The sequence below is a fragment of the Aulonocara sp. 'chitande type north' Nkhata Bay genome, linkage group LG20 (genome assembly GCF_057382095.1).
Source record: "Aulonocara sp. 'chitande type north' Nkhata Bay isolate Kocher_YH1m ecotype deep benthic linkage group LG20, A_spYH_male_GT1.1, whole genome shotgun sequence".
Lineage (NCBI taxonomy): Eukaryota > Metazoa > Chordata > Actinopteri > Cichliformes > Cichlidae > Aulonocara > Aulonocara sp. 'chitande type north' Nkhata Bay.
The window spans coordinates 6,409,372-6,428,245 of NC_141363.1; the positions used below are offsets into that span (position 1 = coordinate 6,409,372).

The 18,874-nt window shown below is 40.2% G+C and overlaps 1 protein-coding gene across 1 annotated transcript; it reads left to right on the top strand.

Annotated features, from left to right (window-relative positions):
* The first annotated feature begins 7,030 nt into the window (after positions 1–7,030).
* prdm2a (PR domain containing 2, with ZNF domain a) lies at positions 7,031–15,366 on the top strand. The gene is made up of 4 exons (XM_086277831.1): positions 7,031–7,118; positions 8,509–8,570; positions 8,898–13,177; positions 13,262–15,366. The coding sequence occupies exon 3, from the start codon at positions 8,964–8,966 to the stop codon at positions 13,143–13,145; it is 4,182 nt and encodes a 1,393-aa protein (XP_086133957.1). The 5' UTR covers positions 7,031–7,118; positions 8,509–8,570; positions 8,898–8,963; the 3' UTR covers positions 13,146–13,177; positions 13,262–15,366.
* Positions 15,367–18,874: the final 3,508 nt, after the last annotated feature.

An 18,874-nucleotide genomic window follows, 5' to 3' on the forward strand; every position in this document is an offset into this window, starting at 1 on the left:
GTATTCTCTAGCTAGCTAAGATGATTTTTTTTATTTTTTATTTTTGGAAGTGCATTAAAAATGTGAATTGAATGTACTTTTAAACTGATACCCATTCCAAAACAAACAACTTGGCCCGTTAGCTTATAAAGGCTCGCACATTTGGTTACCAGACATAGCAGTGACATTGTCTTGACAGTGCTTCTGTTAATACCAGAACAGCCATCCAGTCTTTTCAGTTGACCTGACCCTAGATCACATGCATAGGATGACAATTTATAATTGCACTTTGTTTTAGTGCAAAGTGTTTGGCAGTTATGCCTTTTTTTTTTTTTTTTTTGCAAGAGTGTGTCACATGGATGTACAAATAATGACGTCTCGGCTTACCCCTGCTTGCTTTAAAAACGTATTTAATATGTGCACTGAATGAGTGGTGTAATATTTAATGAACAAGCTTCAGACACTGCAAATGTTTGCAACGATACATGTCCCTCGTCCCACCCACCCCTTCTGCTTTGCTGCATATTATCACTTCTGAGTCTTTAATTTGTGCCGTCTGATTCGTTCAAAACGTTTATTTAATTGCAGTGCTTTTGGTCATACTGTTTCAATAAAAACAATTTAAAGCACAGTATTTTTTTGTACTAAATTATTCTCTAAAAGCTGCCCTTTGTCTTTGGAAAATATCTCTTTTCTGTTTATTGTCCCGTTCGGATCCTATCAGTTGCAGATGATCATATAGATGGCTTGGAAACGCCTCCGAGTGAATTTACTCTTTATCAGAGCTTCATCCACTCTTAACTTGGAAAAATACTTGCGACAGTTAAAATCACATGACACTTATTTTCTGTTTCCACATTCAAAATGCCAACGTTATTAACGACCCTCCCCGGGGGCAGTGTCCAACTGCCCACTGTGATTGGCCCGTTTAAGTAATGCTTCAGATTTTCAAAAAGAAAAAAGAAAAAAACAGCCCCTATTAGCAAGCACACAAACAGAACCAAATATGGAGTACCATATGGCCTTGAATCATTGGGTCTGTTGAGCCCTCTGACAGTTAGGTGTGTTTTTTTGTGCCGTGTTGCGGGGCTTTTCATACGGTGCTGTTAAGCTGGGGCAAGGCTCCAACATTAGGCTGTGAGCCGCACAGAGATGCTCTGTCTCTGGCAACCTCTCCTCCGTGTGGTTTTAGGCAGCGGCCCAACACCCACCACCCCAGCCTCTGCCCCAACGGCTACTTCATAACTCTCTTTAGCTCACTCTCTTGCCTCAGACTTCTGGGAACAATGGAGTCTTTTGAGAAGGGCAAATGGAGACCCTATGGGCTGTGGCTGTGAAGCTGCTCTCTTCTTCAGCAAGGGAGAATTCTGTACATCGCTACAAGGTGGAGTCACTTCCTGGGTGGGCCCCTGCCCTGATCATGTGCACTCACACACACAGAAAGAAATAACAGAGATCTAAATCACCAACTTTGTGCCGATGAACACATGTTAGAAGCATTATAACAGTCATCCAGCAGCAGAATGTCTCAGGGAAGGCAGCTGTTAAGATCACCAATCAAAGTGTGTCATTTACAGAGAGAGTCCAACTCAAAGTCATCATGACGCATGGTTGAAGCAGCACACGCAGGTCTGTGTATCATCCGACTGTTTGTATGGCGTGCAGGCATAAATGTGAGCTTTGTGTTTGTGTGGGCACACTGCGTGCGTCTGGACTGTACAGGTTTCATATATTAACCAAATCCAAGTAATGTGGTCATCAGGTTTTAGTCACTACAAAAAGCCCCCCTCCCACTCCGCCTCCCCTTCCTGTACGCGTCTGGGGGGATAACTGAAAATCTGTCTGAGAGGAAGGAGGAAATCATTCGTCTCTAGCGGACAGATGGATACGGCGATATCTTTCGCCTAAACTTAAGACTGTTGGATGTGAGTTTGTTTTTGCGACAGCCAGATCACTCTAGATCACTCATAGCTGACTGTGAGCTGCCTGTTTTTGCGACGTAGTCCACAAAGGAGAAAACTGATTATCTTTATTATTTGTGGGATCATGTTTGGCTCGGTCAGCAAAATGTAATCCTAACAGGACAACTGAAGCACAGATGGTATAACAATAAAAGAATTTCTAAATACAAACCTGAAAATCAGCACCAGGTTGATTCTGTTAGATTGGCTGTTTACAAGCGAAGCTGCTTACCTTATATGGCCCCGAAAGGTTGATTCTGTTCATCTGGACGTAGCGTTTTCAGTGGCAGAAGCGTTTCGTCACTCATTGTTCATTCAGTGGGCTGCTTTCAGTTATTGTGCAAATGTGCTGTTTTTAAGGTTGGGGAAACCTGCAGTCAGCTGAGACTCAAGAAGTCACTTGGATGAGTGACGAAACGTTTCTCCCACTGAAAACGCTACGTCCAGATGAACAGAATCAACATTTTGGGATTCACTTATCTAAGTAGTTAAATAACACAGCACGCCACACAGAAAGACACGGAAAAGGAAGGGAACTAATAAAAGTGTTTAGGTAACATTAATGAGATTTGACAGCTCTTTTTTAAATATAAAACACTGTTAACGTATAACAGTTTGTTTTTTTTTAAAAAAGATGTCACTATACTGTTTATAATTGCGGGCAGCATGGTGGTTAGCACGCTTGCCTTGCAGCAAAAAAGGTCCTGGGTTCAACTCCACCATCTACCTGGGGCCTTTCTGTGGGGAGTTTGCATGTTCTCCCCATGTCCGGGTGGCTTCCTCCCACAGTCCAAAGACGTGAGTGTGAGCGGTTGTTGTCTCTCTGTATTAGCCTCTCACAGCTGGGATAGTCTCCAGCCCCCTGCTACCCTGAATTGGATAAGAGGAAGAAAATAGATGTTTATAATTGGTACTTACATGATACAGTCTTGCAGTAAAATGTGTTGTGGTAATGGTGCACAGGTTTCAGTTATCCTTACTGACCACTAAATTTTTACCAGTAGTTAGTTGAACTGGTTGGCTTGTGACCTACCTCTTGCCAAATGTCAGCTGAAACATGAGCTGATAAGTGCCTGTGCATCTGCAGTGTTCATCTCTTGGAGTTGAATGAATACGATCCTACGGTTCACCAGTGTTCAGGGGTTTGTGATGTCATGAAAAAATGTCAGCCTATAGACCTTTGAGTGGCACAGACAGCTGGGCCCACAAGTGGGGGTGGAAAACTAAAGAGAGGGTGCTCAAAGTTGAGTGACATGCAGAAACAGTGTGTGTGTGTAGTCAGATATATTATGGATAATGCAGGAGAAAACTGAATTTGCTTTCACAAAGAGGTGGAGATAGTAGAGCAGGTAGAAGATTGATGCTGTATGTGCCTTTATGAGTTATATACGTGTGTACGGTGTCTATATATACACAGCATGCTCCTTGATGGGGTTTAGTGTGACCTCTGAATGTGTGTTTGCATGCAAAAGCAAATCGGGGCTGTGATTTTGAAGGGCACATGCTTTATATGGACTTTAGGGGATTATTAGCATGTAAGTGTGATGTGTGCAAGTACAAGATATAATACAGTGGGCTGGAGTTACATGCACATGTGTGCAGGATCAAGTTTTTACACACAGTTTGTACTTGTGTGTGACATTTACATATTCTCCACTGAACATCTGGCATGCAACAACACGAAGCAATAAAATTTTTATTTGGTCCGAGTGACGTGACATGTTGTCTGATTACAGGCAAGTCTTTGTCTGGGTGTGTGGCATGCATCTCCTATAAGAGACCCTTTATTGTTTTTGTACCAGTGTTCTGCTCAGTAATCTGTCTGATACATGAGAATGTTGTAGGACACGTCTTTCTCTTTCCTTCTTTGCCTTGTATGATGGTGAAGGTTTCATTGTGCACAGTGTTATTGGCACAAACTGGCTCCTGCTGCACAGGACACACTTTTCTTTAGTTTACTTTCTTAATCGCTCATCAAAAATATTAGCAAATGTTCAACCTTTTGACATAAAAAAATATTCTATTCTATTTTTTGACCATAAGAACTTAACACTCAACTTAACTTAATTTTCATACTCATCAGAGAATTTGCTGACCTGAGTTACCCCGTAGACAGAGGTGTTGTTATTGTGGAAAAAAGCTCACCTTATCAGGATAGAAAATTTTCCTTTTATAATCAGGACCACAATGTACAACTTTCATACGATTTATAGTACTCAAACATTCCCAACAGCATAACATAGCCAGTGGATGCCCTAACTTTAGGGTCATTGATTGATTGAAATTATCATCAATATGTCGGAGAAGATCCTGAGAGCGGTACAGCAGTGAGTGTCTGCAAAACTTGTTGGTGCTTCTGTCATTGTTTAAGGCTTAATTTCTGCCAGTGGTGTTGGTGATCTTGTCAAAATTGAAATTATGAACACAGAAAAGTACTGTCAGAGTTTGATCCACCATGGAATACAATGGCTTCATTTTTTTAGTATGACAATGATTCAAAACACACTACTAATGTAGTAAAAGCCTACCTGATAGAAAAACACACAGTCATGGATTGGTATCACCACACCCCAGACCTAAACATTATTGAAGCAACGTGAGATCATCTTGACAGAGAACAGAACAAAAGACAGCATCAATCTAAAGAAGCCTGGAGAATTATTCATGAAAACTACTTACACAAATTACAAGAAAGCTTGTCTAAGAAAGTTCAGACAGAGTAGTTTTTGGTCATAACAAACACCAACTTTCAACATTGCTAGAATCATGCAAACTCTGTTTTTGGACAATATATACACTGTATTTCCTTCCATATATGTTTGCATTTTTAATGAACTGCTCCATCTATTTCCCAGTTTTCTTGCAAAATATCAAGAAATGAGGGATGGATCAAGACTTTTGCACAGTAAATTTAACAAAGACTAACAGAAAACTGTATTTAACAGTAAAGGAAAAACAAAACATACAAAAGAAAATATTTTTCAATAATTTTAGACTAATAGACTGGCTTACCTTATAGCTCACAAACTAGCTGTTGCATTTACTACATGAACTCATTTAAGTATCCCTTGTTTTAAATACTGTCTCCAAGTTTAAACCAATGAATAGAGTCATGAAACATGTTTATCTTAAATGTATAAATTACAAAATCACTTCACAATTTAATCCGACTAAATTATTTTTCTTCCCCGATAAAATGTCTGGAGTGGAGAAAGTATAAACACAGGGATACAAAAGCAACTTTAAAAACACACTTTATCTTTGTGCAAGTCAGCACATAGAAGGGTTTTTTTGTATAGTGTCACTGCAAAGATTTTCTATGTGTAAGCTAACATTTTTCCCTGAGTTAATAAAGCGATGATGTGACACTACAGCTTGATCACTCATTGTGTTCTACATTTTATGTGCTCATTCGCATTTTTATTTGCAAAGCTCCTCTCCACATTTCCAACTGCTTAGCCATGTGTTTGACGTAACTTCCAGGCACTCAGCACCTGCTTAGACGATGACTTGACAGATGTGTCTGACCAGCAGACTCAATTGGAAACTTCTCATTATAATTCCACAGCTGGAATTGCCATCAGCTGTGAAAGGCACGCTGGAGCTCTGGGTAAGTTTCGCTATGACAAGCTATAAATAAACATCATCATAGTCAACTTGCCATTAAATGAGCTATGTGCCACCTAATGCTGTTTATCCCTAAAGAGCCACTGCATATAAGCTCACCATACCACACTGTACCAACTACTTCAGGTTTTCAAAGTTGGAATTTACAAGTGGGAATATAGAGTAGAAATGTATATATAATAGATGAAGCTTTGCTATTTATGATGAAACACCCCTTAGAACATATAAAATTAAAAGAGACATGTCATGCATGTGCCATGAGAGTACCACCCTTGTTCTGCACAAAGAGTCTGGTGAACTTGTTCAGATGCTTTCAAAATCCTGTACGCTAAGGTGGACATGATGCCAAGTGTCTGTCAATGTAGATGTGAGCTTAATATGAGCTAGTGCCTTGTCTAGTAAGAGAAAACAGAGAAGTGCTCAGTGCACATCGTGAAACTTCTTGACACAACATGACAACTGTAATGAAGGAGACCTGAAAATAATGTACTAATTCAAGTGGAAACATCTATTTAACAGCTAACTATCAATGCAAGTTGTAAATGAACCAGAAAAATACGTGCCTATTTACCTTCCATCCTTAGAAACGTTTTTGTAAACAGTTATATTTATACGTTTATCAATTAAAAACTGAAATTACACTTCTACTAAACACTGTTAGAACTAGGATGAATTACTCATTCTAAATGTCTAAAAACGCGCTAGTCCTACTGTAAATGATCAAAGTTTCAGAATTACCCGCATGGAAGGTGCACCCAGAGCCCACAGAGTTTATTATATGCCGCCCTCTACAGGTCAAATCCATACACTGCACTGACTGTTTGGTTTTAGTGTTTTTTAAAGAAATTTAAATATCCCCTGTTGTTATCATTCATTATGAGATTCAGCAAGATTGAAATGGCCATTATCCCCTTTCACTCTGGGGGTCGGATGCCAGCACATTATCCAAAGAGGCTGTTTGGTACCACTGTGTCTTTTTGTAAATATTGCACTCTGATCTGGCCATAAGAATATAAGAAGGAAACGACAAGCTGGGCGAGTACCAAGGGCTGAGAGAAGAGCACTCGATGCAGTGCGCAGGACCCTCAAGCTCCCAGGCCTCCGGTTGAGGACCATTTTTAAAGCTAGCAATTACAATAATAAAATAAATTTAAAAATATATCAACAGAGGATTTCTCACACCTAACAACCACAAACATGAAGATGGGACTTTTGTTTTTAAAGAGTAAAAGTCAGCAGAACTGGAGCTGAATGTCTAACATTTATTAAAAAATAAATAAACAAGCTCCACATTAATATTCACATTTAAATCTGAAACGACAGTTTGGCTGCCTCTCGCTTATAGCGTGTATGTGCTTTTGCTTTCAAGTTTTTTATGGGCTTTAACAACACTGCTTTTGATTGGACCAATTTTGACATCCATTTTGTCTGACCAATCAGAAAGCCAGAACCTTGTTGGTGCATTAAGGAAGGGGAGAAAATACAACTGTCTACTAGCAGCTCAAGAGGAATATTAGAAGTCCATCTGCGGCGGTTTGTCTGCAAACACGAGTATGTACGCGAAACCTTTACGTGCACTTTTATTTGACTTATTCTTGAAGGTTGTGTCGCGAACTCGACGATACATTTAGCCAGTGCTTGCGAGCTAGCATTCATGCTAGCAGCATATCGTTAGTACTTTAATGGACGATAACAGCTGATTTCTCTCACTTTGCTGACAGCATTGTCACGAGACCTTGGCACTTACAAGTGCATAATTTGCAAGCAACTTTCTTGCATCCTGGGGGTAGTTAAATGTGTGTACTCAAAAAGTGAGTTGACCTTTCAGTGGACAAGCTAGCAGCCTGTGTAGCAAAACAGTAATGTGACGACGTGTTGTGTGACCAGTTAGCAATGGTGCAAGGACGGGGAGCGTCATCAAACCAGGTGAAGCAGATGTGCGTGAACGCACTCCAAAGATATTCCGAATTGCAATTATAGTAATATAAAATATTCACAAATGTGTGTTATAATTACATTTTACGTGATATATGTATTAAATAAACGCGTTTCAGCACATTTTAATGAATATCCTAATTGAATGTTTGGAGACTGCCTCTAATTATTCAGTGCGCAGGCCCTTGAATGGTGCTGGAACAGTTTTTGTTTTGTGTAAACGGCACGATTTTGATATATTTGTGCTACAGAAACGCGCCACGGGATTATCTGCAATATAGGAGAAATAGTCTGTGCATTAGTGAGTTTTTGTTTACGTTTTCTCTTCTCGGTGCAAGTGCGCTAGTAAATCAACAGTGATGCTGAATGAATAAAAATACATGTTTTAAACGGGAAACCTGCTTAAATAAACGTAACGCTTGGTTTATGCTAATTTTGATGCTGTTTAGTGCGAGTGCAGTCCTAAGAAGCTACGACAAATCAGGGACACGATGGGCCTGCCATTTTGTTAAACCAACAAGAAGATGAATGTCCAAATGCACCAATTTATTTCTCAAATTAAAGGCAGGAAAAACAAAAGCTGTGCGGCCATCACCAGGTGATGGCAGGTAATTTAAGGCACCCAGGTTAAATGAGGTCATTGACAAAGATTATGAGTATTTTTGGACTTGTAATTGAAATTAAACATTTACAGAAAATAACTTTGACATGGCAGCTTTTTTTTTCCCCCTTAAGTGTCTTTTATCTTATGTTGCATTTGATGCTTCATGATCCTTCTCACATCAGCACAGCTTAACAAGACATTGAAAGCATAGTCAGCAGTCAGTAAGCCAGAAAGATAAAAGCATCCAGCTCAACTACTCTCATGCCACTTCTGCTTACTTTGATCACTTCTCTCTTCTCACCCATTAGCAGTTTGAGTTTGTCTGTCATCCAGTGTTATGGAACTGTCTTGATAGTTGTTGTTTTGTTTTTTTTCCCCATGTGTTTTGTCTTCTTCCATCAGAAAGAAAACTCAGTGCGATCATCTGCTAAGGAAAACATCTGCCTGTAGTAAACGTGAAAATGGTAAGATGCTGCAATTCATTTGGGTTTTATTTTACAAAAATTGTGCCCTTGAACGCACTCTTTTAATTTTAATCCAGAGATGCTGCAATATTAGAGCGTGAACCTCAACAGTCAGACCACCCCTTTGGCCATATTAAATATGGCCAAAGTTTCAAATAACAAGAGCCAAAACCTCATAGTTCAGACCACATGAAACACTCTGTTTCCAACTGCTTTTATTTATTCTTGGCTGTGTTTGGTGTCAAAGAAAAGGAATGTCCCTCATATGGTTTTCTGAGGCATATTTACTGTCAATATTTCTTTCTTTTTTTTTCTTCTTTTCAATAGGTGTGACAACTGCCGAAGTTTTGTCACAGAAATACTTAAGAGAATTGGATCAAGACATCACAGAAGATGGAGCACTCTCCTTGTGTGTACATACCAGAATTTGGAGGCAGTGAGGAGATAGGGGAGGAGGAAGAAGAGGAGATCTACCAAGTCAACTCCAACATGGAACCTGACATGATGAGGTCTCATTATCAGGTTGAGAAAGATGGGAGCTCTTTCCCTTGTCAGCACTGTGAAGGACAGTTTGCCAGCAAGCAAGCCTTGGAAAAACACATGGAGGTCCATGCTTTGGCTAATGATGAGGCACATTTATACAAAAACAATACAAACAAAATGTCTTTTCTGTCAAATTTAAGTCACCTGCCGCATGAAAAGTCAAACGCTCTGGATTCAGAAGATTCAGTCACGCAGCTTCATACGTCATCCACGACTAGCTCTAATACTTCTCTTTTGTCAGCTGGAGATCTCACTGATCAGCCACACACATCAGAAGTATCAGAGGGGCATCATGCGTGCAAGTACTGTGAAAAAATATTCACAACCCACACCAACAAGAGACGCCATGAGCGTAGAGTTCACGAGAACCAGCTGCAGTTCACACATGTGGAAAAAGCTCAGCTGCCTCAAGAGGAAAACCTTCACAGAACAGTCAGTGAATCATCTCAGCAGCAAACACGGCTTGGTGACAATACACCGCCTGCAGCTGTTGTGGAGAATGAAGGGGAACATGAAGAACATTACATGTTAGATGTCTCTAGCAATATTTCAGAGAATCTGAGTTTTTACATTGATGGAAAGATAGTGTCAACAAGTACAGTCAGTAAATGTGAAGCAGCTGAGGTCCATTCTGGGTCTTCGACTCTAGTTGGACTGGATGCCCTGATTCTGGACCCCTCTCATATCAGCCAGGTATTAAATGCAGATTCAGTTATAAGCAATGACATACCTGGTCAACCACTTGCCAAGAGGAGAACTGCAACACCACCTCTCTTACCACAAATTAAAACCGAATTGGAGTCTGAGGTAGTTGTGTCTTCATCTTCATCATCACTTGTATCTTCGTTAATAGAGAATTTACTTCCTCAGAATACAGAGTCTACAGTTGTGCAGAAAGAAAGAACAGTGTTTCTGTCGCCAAAGCTAAAACAGCTCCTAGAAAAGCAGGATGGCCTTAAACCGACACTTGCGCTCATTACAGATGGCCAGAAGCCATGCTCACCTGTCTCTATCTCTGTCCTACCTTCTGGAACAGGAAAGTTTAAGAGAAGAACTGGCTCTCCAACAGGCTCTCCACAACAGACTCCAACATCTAATGAAGAGTCATCATTGTCAGATCTGGGAGATTTTGATATTGTAAGTACAGGGCAGATAGAAAACCAACATAGTTCACCTGTGAACCAAACAGTCTGTGACAATGATGACGTTACTACATCCGTGACGGAGACAGCAGTGAAACCTGTTTTGCCAGACAACTGGCCCCCTGTGACAGGCGGTAATTCCTGTAACCAGCAACCTCTGGATCTTTCTAATACAGTCAAAAGACAAGAAGATGTAGCTTTAGCTAATGCTGTGCTTGATTTGAGTTTGCAAAAAAAGAGCCTTTGTGAATCTGAAACTATGTCAAATTCAGGTTCACAGGCTTTTGCCAATGAAGAAGAACAAAAAGCAGTGATGGAAGAATCCTTGATAAAAATTGGAAACCAAAACCTAAGTCTTGCAAATTCTGAGGCTCCTTTAGTCACAGACTTCACCATAGTAACGGGTTCAAACATTGTTACCCCAGTGGAGCCTGTTGCAGATGGACTTGTCTATGGACTTACCCTACCCCACAGTTCTCTCACTCCATCATCTGCCTCCTTGACTCCTGTCGCCTTGCAACCAGCTTCACCATGCACTATAGCATTTGCTTCCCCAGCTGCACACACCATGCTCCCTACTGCTCCTTCATTAATCACAGTTTTGGCACCACCGCCACCTATCTCCACTGCTTCGAGCCAACCAATCCAGGTATTGGGCCCAAATATAACTACTGAACCCTTGGTACTCTGCGCAGAAAATGCATTAAATTCTTCTGAGAGTGATTTAACGCCTACATTTGCCACTACAAACTCTGCAAATCTCGTCACACTTTCCCAACCACTTGACCCAACACTAAATTTACCTGGCCATGTGTTTCTTACTGATCAAATAGCTCTCAACCCACCAATAGTTGATTCAGCACCTATCACAGAAGTGCCGTTCACACCCACTGTAACTTTAAGTGATTCCCTACTCAACTCTTACAACATTGCCAGTAACACTGTGTTAATAGAGTGTACAATAGCTCTTGAAGCCCCAGGGAATGTAGTTCCTGCTGCAATTACCTTACAAGAAAATACAGCTGAGCCTCCAGCACCTACACAGATGGTTGTTAATCACATAGAACAGCAACAGATTGTATCTGTTCCCAGTGCTCAAACTGTGGAACCCACTATTCTTGTGTCCTCCATCGCAGAATCTGTAACTCTGTCCACTTCCACCTCAGTGGTATCAGATTGTCCTCCTCTGGGTGAGTCAAACTCTGACCCAGAGCCCTCAGTTGGGACAGGGCCACCAACCACAAAACCTGAGGAAGCCCCTGACAGTTCTGCTTCCGCACCTGAAATCTCACCTGAACCCGCTCCCTCTCCCGAGAAAGTTAATGAAGATGAATCCTCAAATGATCCAGAAAATGATGTCCAAGAGCAGACATTCACCAAGAATTTCATCTGCAATGTGTGTGATAAGCTTTTCCATTCAATGAAGGAACTTAGTCATCATGTGGCTGACCATGCTGATGACTGGCCCTACAAATGTGAGTTCTGTGTGCTGCTATTTGGCAAACCCTCTGCTTTACTTGACCATCGATCAAGCCTCCACGGTGTTGGGAAGACTTATGTTTGCAGTGCTTGTACAAAAGAATTTGTATATCTTTGCAATCTGAAGCAGCATCAGGAAGAATTGCATCCAGGCCAGCAGTGTACTCATACAGAAGAAGAAAAAGGCAAACTAAGACCTCAGAACTACAACAATTCAGCTAAAGTCAACACAGATGCTTCAGGACCTGAAGCTCAAGAGGAACTCAAGAAATTGGTGAAAAAGGAAGAGGGTGAAGTAGATGTGGGTGCTGAAGAACTGTTTACAACAATTAAAGTCATGGCTTCAGATGGAGGCAAAATCAAAGGGCCTGATGTTCGTCTTGGCATTAACCAGCACTATCCCAGCTTCAAGCCCCCTCCATTTCCTTACCACAACAGATCACCTGCTGGTTCGTTGGCTTCAGCCACAAACTTCACTACACGCAACATCCCACAGACCTTCAGTACAGCCATTCGGTGCACCAAATGTGGAAAAAGCTTTGATAACATGCCAGAACTCCACAAGCACATCTTGGCTTGTGCCAATGCCAGTGATAAAAGGCGATACACACCCAGAAAGAATCCCATACCTCTACGTCACTTTGCAAAATCTCAAAATGGAGTGCTGTCTACTACCAATTCTACAAATGGATTAAATGCTTCAAACAGAGTCAGTCAGTCAAACAAGTCCAAACCTAGCCAGGAACCACCTGTAAAGTTCAAAGTACTTAACAAAAGGAAGAAAAAGTTTGCCCAAAGGGTCATGCCACAGAGGAACAAGTCCGTGCATTCATCAAATAAAATGTCACCTGTACAGGTGGGTGAGCAGCAGGAACTATTTGTGTGTCCACACTGCAGCAGGGAATTCACAATGCGTCGCAGCAGAACCAAACACATGGCTGTTTGCCCCAAGAAACCTAAAGAGGTAAAGAAAAGGAAAGAATGTGGGATCTCTGTGACGAAGGAAAACGATGGACACTTGCATAGAGGGGTTCCTCATGGTGAAGAGCAACAACAAGGCTCACCTCCACATAAAACAAGACTCCAGACGTCCACCTCTGCAAAGAGGCCTGCCATCCTACCAGTGCAAACTGTCTTTTCAAGCAAAAGGAGTAAAATCATTATAAAAGAGAGCACGCAGCCAAAACAAGAGACGCCCACCTTGAATGAGCTTCCCATTGTTCGCACTTTTAACCCCTCCATGCGGCAGTATAGCAGAGTGCAGCACAGCGTCAAAGGAGTTCCCATCAAAATAACTATTGTCAAACCTCGGCAGACAGCACCACAGAAGGATGAGTTGCCTCCCACCCAGAGGAGAGAAGAAGCAACCGGATCCGTCACCAGCAGTGCTAAGCAGAGCGCTTCAGCCTGATGACTACACAGCAGGCGATCGGGGATCAGCAGGTAGCAAACATAGTAGCACATGTAGCTTGTGTGTAAGTTCTCAGCACGGCTGTGTTAAGAAATCTGTTTTATTTTTATTCTCAGGACTCTGCTGTATGGATCTCCTTCAGTGACTTTAAAGGGAGAAAACTGGTAACGACACTGTAAACCCAGCAGACTTGTAGGCTGCAGAATACTGTATAATAAACTGAATTCAGGACACTTACAACAGACCATGAAGGATACTGCAGTGAGTAGGTTTGTGTATAACCAAGTCTTTGAATGCTTTTGTAGTATTTTTGGAGTTTTGTAGAGTTATCCTTCATTGCAGAAACTTTCTGTCAACAGCTTGGATTTGCACTTGAAGTTTAATCTGACTGCTACATGTCACAAACTGAAGAGGAAGTGGGGGGGGGGAACTGAGCTGGAAGGGCTACTCTGCTCATTAGGTTAGACGATGGCAGGTGGCAATCATTTCCCGCATGCATTTGCACTTTTTCTTAACTGTTGTCTGTGGCCTTTTGGTTTAAACTCTTAATGCATGCTGTCTGTGAGCTTGTGATTTAAGTTGCATTCATTTGGGATGGAATTTTTTTTTTTTTTTTTTTTTTTTTTTTTTTTGGAGATGCAGTTAGGCCTTAAACACTGCCTCTGATCATTTGTTGGCCTGTTAGGAAGTAACCAGCGTAAGTACCCAGAAGACATGCCAGAGATAAGAAAATGTAAATGTGTATGATTGTTTCTGAACTTCAGCCTACAGAATCATACAAAACCATAGTGTATGTAATACTGGTGACAAGCATCATGATAAATTGCAACTATGAATTTGAGCAGCGTCACTTAATACTTGGGAAAGTCCATTTTTCATCATGAGAATGTGAGATTAAGTTGATTTAATGCTAAAGCCTTCTCAGTACAAAACCGTATTTTGTCATTGGCCGAGCTGCTACTGTAAATACATGTATGGGAGTTTTATTAATAATGCTCTATGTGCCATCTAATGTATATAATATGACTAAATGTGTCATAAAAGTGGTGAAAACAAGTATTCTGTGTTTCCCAAGTAAAGAATTTACTTAGGTGGTTCACCCAAATACAGTCACCATCACTTACTGTAGCTCAATTTGCATATTCAGGCCTTGCAGAAGATGCTTTGAAATATTGCATTGATGTGACATTTCTTGTCATAAAAACAAGATAAAAAACGTACCTGGAAAGCTTTTGCTTGAGAACGCAGCGCTGCCTTTGCAGCCGTTTTGAATGTGTGACACCACAGATAAATTCTTAATGTCTGGGGAAGCTCTGCAGTTTGGTGAATTTACAGCGCACTCCCAAACAGAAATACTGTGCTAATATTCTGATGCACCACTGCTGGCTTTACATTTAAGTTCATGTCTAAAGAACACTGACAGAGCCAATCTTTGTTTTGGCTTCACTGTCTTAATTTGCTCACCTGATTTTGCACTTATTCTGCAAATGCTTGCTTTTTTGTGTTTTTGTTCTTTTTGTTCTTTTTTTTCTTTTTTTCTTTTTTTGTAGTGTTGGCCCCACTTAATGTGCAGTCAGTTAAGATATTTCCATCTGTAACATACAAGCATTACATCATTGCTTATAATCTGTGCAGCAGTTGTCAACAGTTTAATGTGTGAAGTGCATAAAATGAAGTCCAACATGTATCAATCACAGTATGGGAATATTTTTTTGGTTTGTTTTTGTTTTGTTTGGGGTTTTTTGTTTTTTGTGCAGCAAACCTCTAGTGGCATATAAAAATGTTTGTGGCATCATGTCAGTAAAGTATCTGTTTATTTAAAAATTTCTAAGCTACTAGTTTGCTCCAGTGCTATACAGGGTAGTAATTGTGTTATGACTGAACTGAGTGTTATTAATTTGCTCAAACTAAAACTTGACAATGGCCTGTATCTGAGGGACAGTAATGGTACTTATACATTTTTGACTTTCAAACTCATTATTAATAATATTGCTTTCGTTCAGAAAGTCTTCAACATCTTGGATGTACAGAACGTTTTGGGAGACTGTTATTTTACTGTGAAAAGTGCTTGTAGCATTTCGTAGTGTAAATGGAGTCCTGTATATTTATTAATAATTTAAAAATCATGTTATCAGTCTTTGAACAATTTCTCTGTATGATTTGCACTAAAGTTTTGTTTCGTTTTTCAAGCAAGTGTTCAGAATAAATTGAGAATGTTAAAGCTTTTTGTGGAGTCTATATGAAACTTTATCTAATGGATCAAGTTGAGTTTAAAGAATCCCAGTAAAGAGCTGCAGCCTTTGGATTGTGTTCTGAAAGTATTCAACAATGGCCAGCTGGTGGCGCACTTTCCTTACTTTAACTTCAGGAATGGCAGATAACTGAGGAGAACGGTAGATAATAATGTAATACCACTGCATCTCTACCACACTACAACATTCTGTTTGAAAAATCCATTCATGTTTTTCTGCACTCTAAAAGAGAGAGGGGGCACTGTTCGTCTCTGGTACATGGAAGAATATCCACAGTTCCCATCCTAGGACCCAATTCTTGAAAAAACAGTTATGTAGTATAGCATTCTTAATTCTACAAGATATATAATCAACAGGAGCAACTCACTACCGCACATTCTTCATGCTGTTTTACTTTACTGTGAAGAAGTGTTGAGAAACCTCTCAATTCTTTATATTTTGCTTCCAAGGAATCTGACTTTTCTTCTATTCTTGTGGTCTTGAGCAAGAATTCTCAAAGCTCTCTGAAGGTCTTTCAAAGTTTTTCTTTGGACATTGGCTGTTTTCCCAACTAATTTTCAGTTTAGTCCTTGTCTCTGACCACTTTCAGAGAAGTGTTTTTTGTTTTTTAAGCTCCTTAGCACTGACCTATGAATCACCCAAGCATAAATAAGGCACCTAACTCAAGGGATGACTCAGTTATTGTGTCTTCACATAACAGACAACAAAGAACATATTTTAAATTGTATTTTTAGGTACTTTTGCTACTAGTACACATCTTGACAAAAATTGCCAAAGATAACAAAGTTTGACAGGCTTAAAAAATATCTTCAAACCAATAAGGTGACTCCCAAACACTTAATTGCTAAAAACCTGGGAAATATCTGGATAATGCACACTGTCTTTACAACAACTGAGGAAACTGGACAAGTGGAGGATAAAAGAAAATGTGGCAAGCCTAAAAAAACAGCTTGGTGTTAGCATTGTCTGCTACTAATTACTTACTATATATATAGCTTTTTCATGCTCTATTTGTATGCTTGCACATGCTTAAATCTTGAAAGTGGAGAGTATTTGTATGATATTTAAAAATGTTGAGAAGCCATTTGATTAACTGGTCATTTTCCACATTTCCACATTCTTTTGGCTTGTACAGAAAATTTTCCACGAGCATCAAAGCGGCTCAGTACATTCTTCCTGCAGACTGAGGATAGAAGTAATCTGATGACACAAACAAAATTGAGTCTTGACAGATTCCAACAAACTCCTCCTTGTTCTTCTATACTAAAGGCTACTCAGTATGTGCCACTCTTTGCACCACTGTTAGTCTTTCAGCTCCACCTACAGCTAAAATTGCTAATTAGACATTTCCCATCAAAAGCTGAGATTGTGCAGATTAACATTTGAGAGACATGCTGGGCTGCTGGTTACCTTTTGGTTGAGCCTTTCTAGAGCATTACACAGCTCAGTCCTTCTGTGTCTGTGTCAGTTAGATGAATAGACCTGCCTGAGTGTATTAAAAATATTTCTTTCCGTTAAGGCCAGAGCAAACATTAACTGAAGAGAGTAATGGCATTTCTGTCACTTTTAACTTATAACTTCATTCTGAATGTGTTTTTATGTGAATTCACAAATACTGGTTAATGTTGCATGAGAGCCACAAACTGATTCTTGGTGCATTATAGCTGAATTACAGCTGACATTTCAAGCTGCAAATGTCTACCAATTTCATCGAAAGGATTTCAAAGTTGGAAATGCTCCTATATTAGGATTTTTGAAAAGCTGTAAAATGCATTTTTCTGCTGGAAGAAGCCATCAGAAGATAGGTACGCTGTGATCATAAAGGGATGGACATAACTGCAACAATACTCAGGCAGGCTGTGGAGTTTAAAGTTTGATCATTCTCTAATGACTTCTCTGTAAACCCTATAGATGATTGTCGGAGACTCTAAGAAGATCAGCAGTTTCTGAAATAGTCAGAATAGCCTGTCTAGCACCAACAACCGTACCGCCAGCTGCTTTAAGCTTTCCTTTGCCTGTATGTAACCACACAAGTAATTTCCATCGACCAACTGGTCTTCGGGTCAAACTAATTTGTCATTTCCACCTTTAGCAAGAACTGTTTTCTTGCATATTATGAGAAGCATTGTGGTGGAAGTTGTTTAATTAGCTTCCTTTTTTATTAAATCTTCATGGAAAGCCACACAGAGCTCTCACTGTCAGATGTGAGTCGGCTTGTCTCACCAATTTGTGTACTAGGGACTGGAATCGGATGGTGTTACTATATCATGATATGAGCTTTATATCATGTAAAAATTTATACCAGTAATAATATGAAGAAAAATTAGGCCAGGAATTTTTTTTTATTGTCGTTCATTTTAAAAAAAAAAAAAAGACAAAATATAAAAATACTGCAAATTTTAGCATTGATCCAATACCAAATAAATACGGGGGCGGTACTGATACAATTAACCTATTAGTACAGCTTATGTAGGGGAGAGCAGTGTGTAATGATTAATGAGATGAATCATCATCAGTTTTCAAGTCATGGACACATTTTAATCGTGATTAATTATTTTTACATTCCAATACATATACAAATACAAATGTAGAAGGAAGACACAAAGTAGTCCTATATACATAAGCAACTGAAATTTGTATGTACAGATAAAAATGTACAGAGATATGTACACAAGTGTGTGTGTGTGTGTGTGTGTGTGTGTGTGTGTGTGTGTGTGTGTGTGTGTGTGTGCAACCATGTTAAACTGGCTGTAAAAGTCTACAACTGAACGAGCTGCTCAGTGCTCGTACAGTCTCATGCAGGGGTGGGAAGTGTTGTCCATGATGGATGTTAGCTCAGACAACATCCTCTCCTCCCCAATCTGCTCAACGGACTTCAGCAGACAGTCCAGGACAGAGCTGGCCCTCTTGACCAGTTTGTTAAGTTTCCCCCTGTCCCTCTCTGCCGTTCCACCACTCCAGCAGACCACAGCATAAAAGATAGCAGTCACCACCACAGTGTCATAGAACATCCTTAGAAGAGTCCTGTTCACCTCAAAGGATCTCAGCTGCCGTAGGAGGTCTAACAACCTGCATAACAGACTATATCAACTTCTGCGTGGATAACACTGACCAGGAAATATCCAAATTTATGATATCGGTATTGGACATAAAAGAAGTGGTATTTTGCCATCTCTAGTATTTATTCTTTCACTGAGCATATACCTGCATCACGAGTGTCAATGATGACGTCTGCAGGCTCAAAAGTCCTGGCCTTGCTCAGCCCCGGTCCACTCACACGCACATGGCTTGCATCACCAATCTCTGACTGCTTAATCATAACAGCAATTGGGCTGCTGGGAATATGACGACCGTTCTTCTTGATCTTAACAAGGTACTTGCCAATCTCCTTGGGAACAAACGAGATTCCTAAGACAGACAGACAAAACAGATGAGGGTTAACAACACTTATTCTTGTGTGTGCATGCAGCCCGTTTC

What these genes read in the sequence shown, in the direction of transcription:
- prdm2a (XM_086277831.1), top strand. Translation starts at nt 8,964, where the DNA reads ATGGAGCACTCTCCTTGTGTGTACATACCAGAATTTGGAGGCAGTGAG.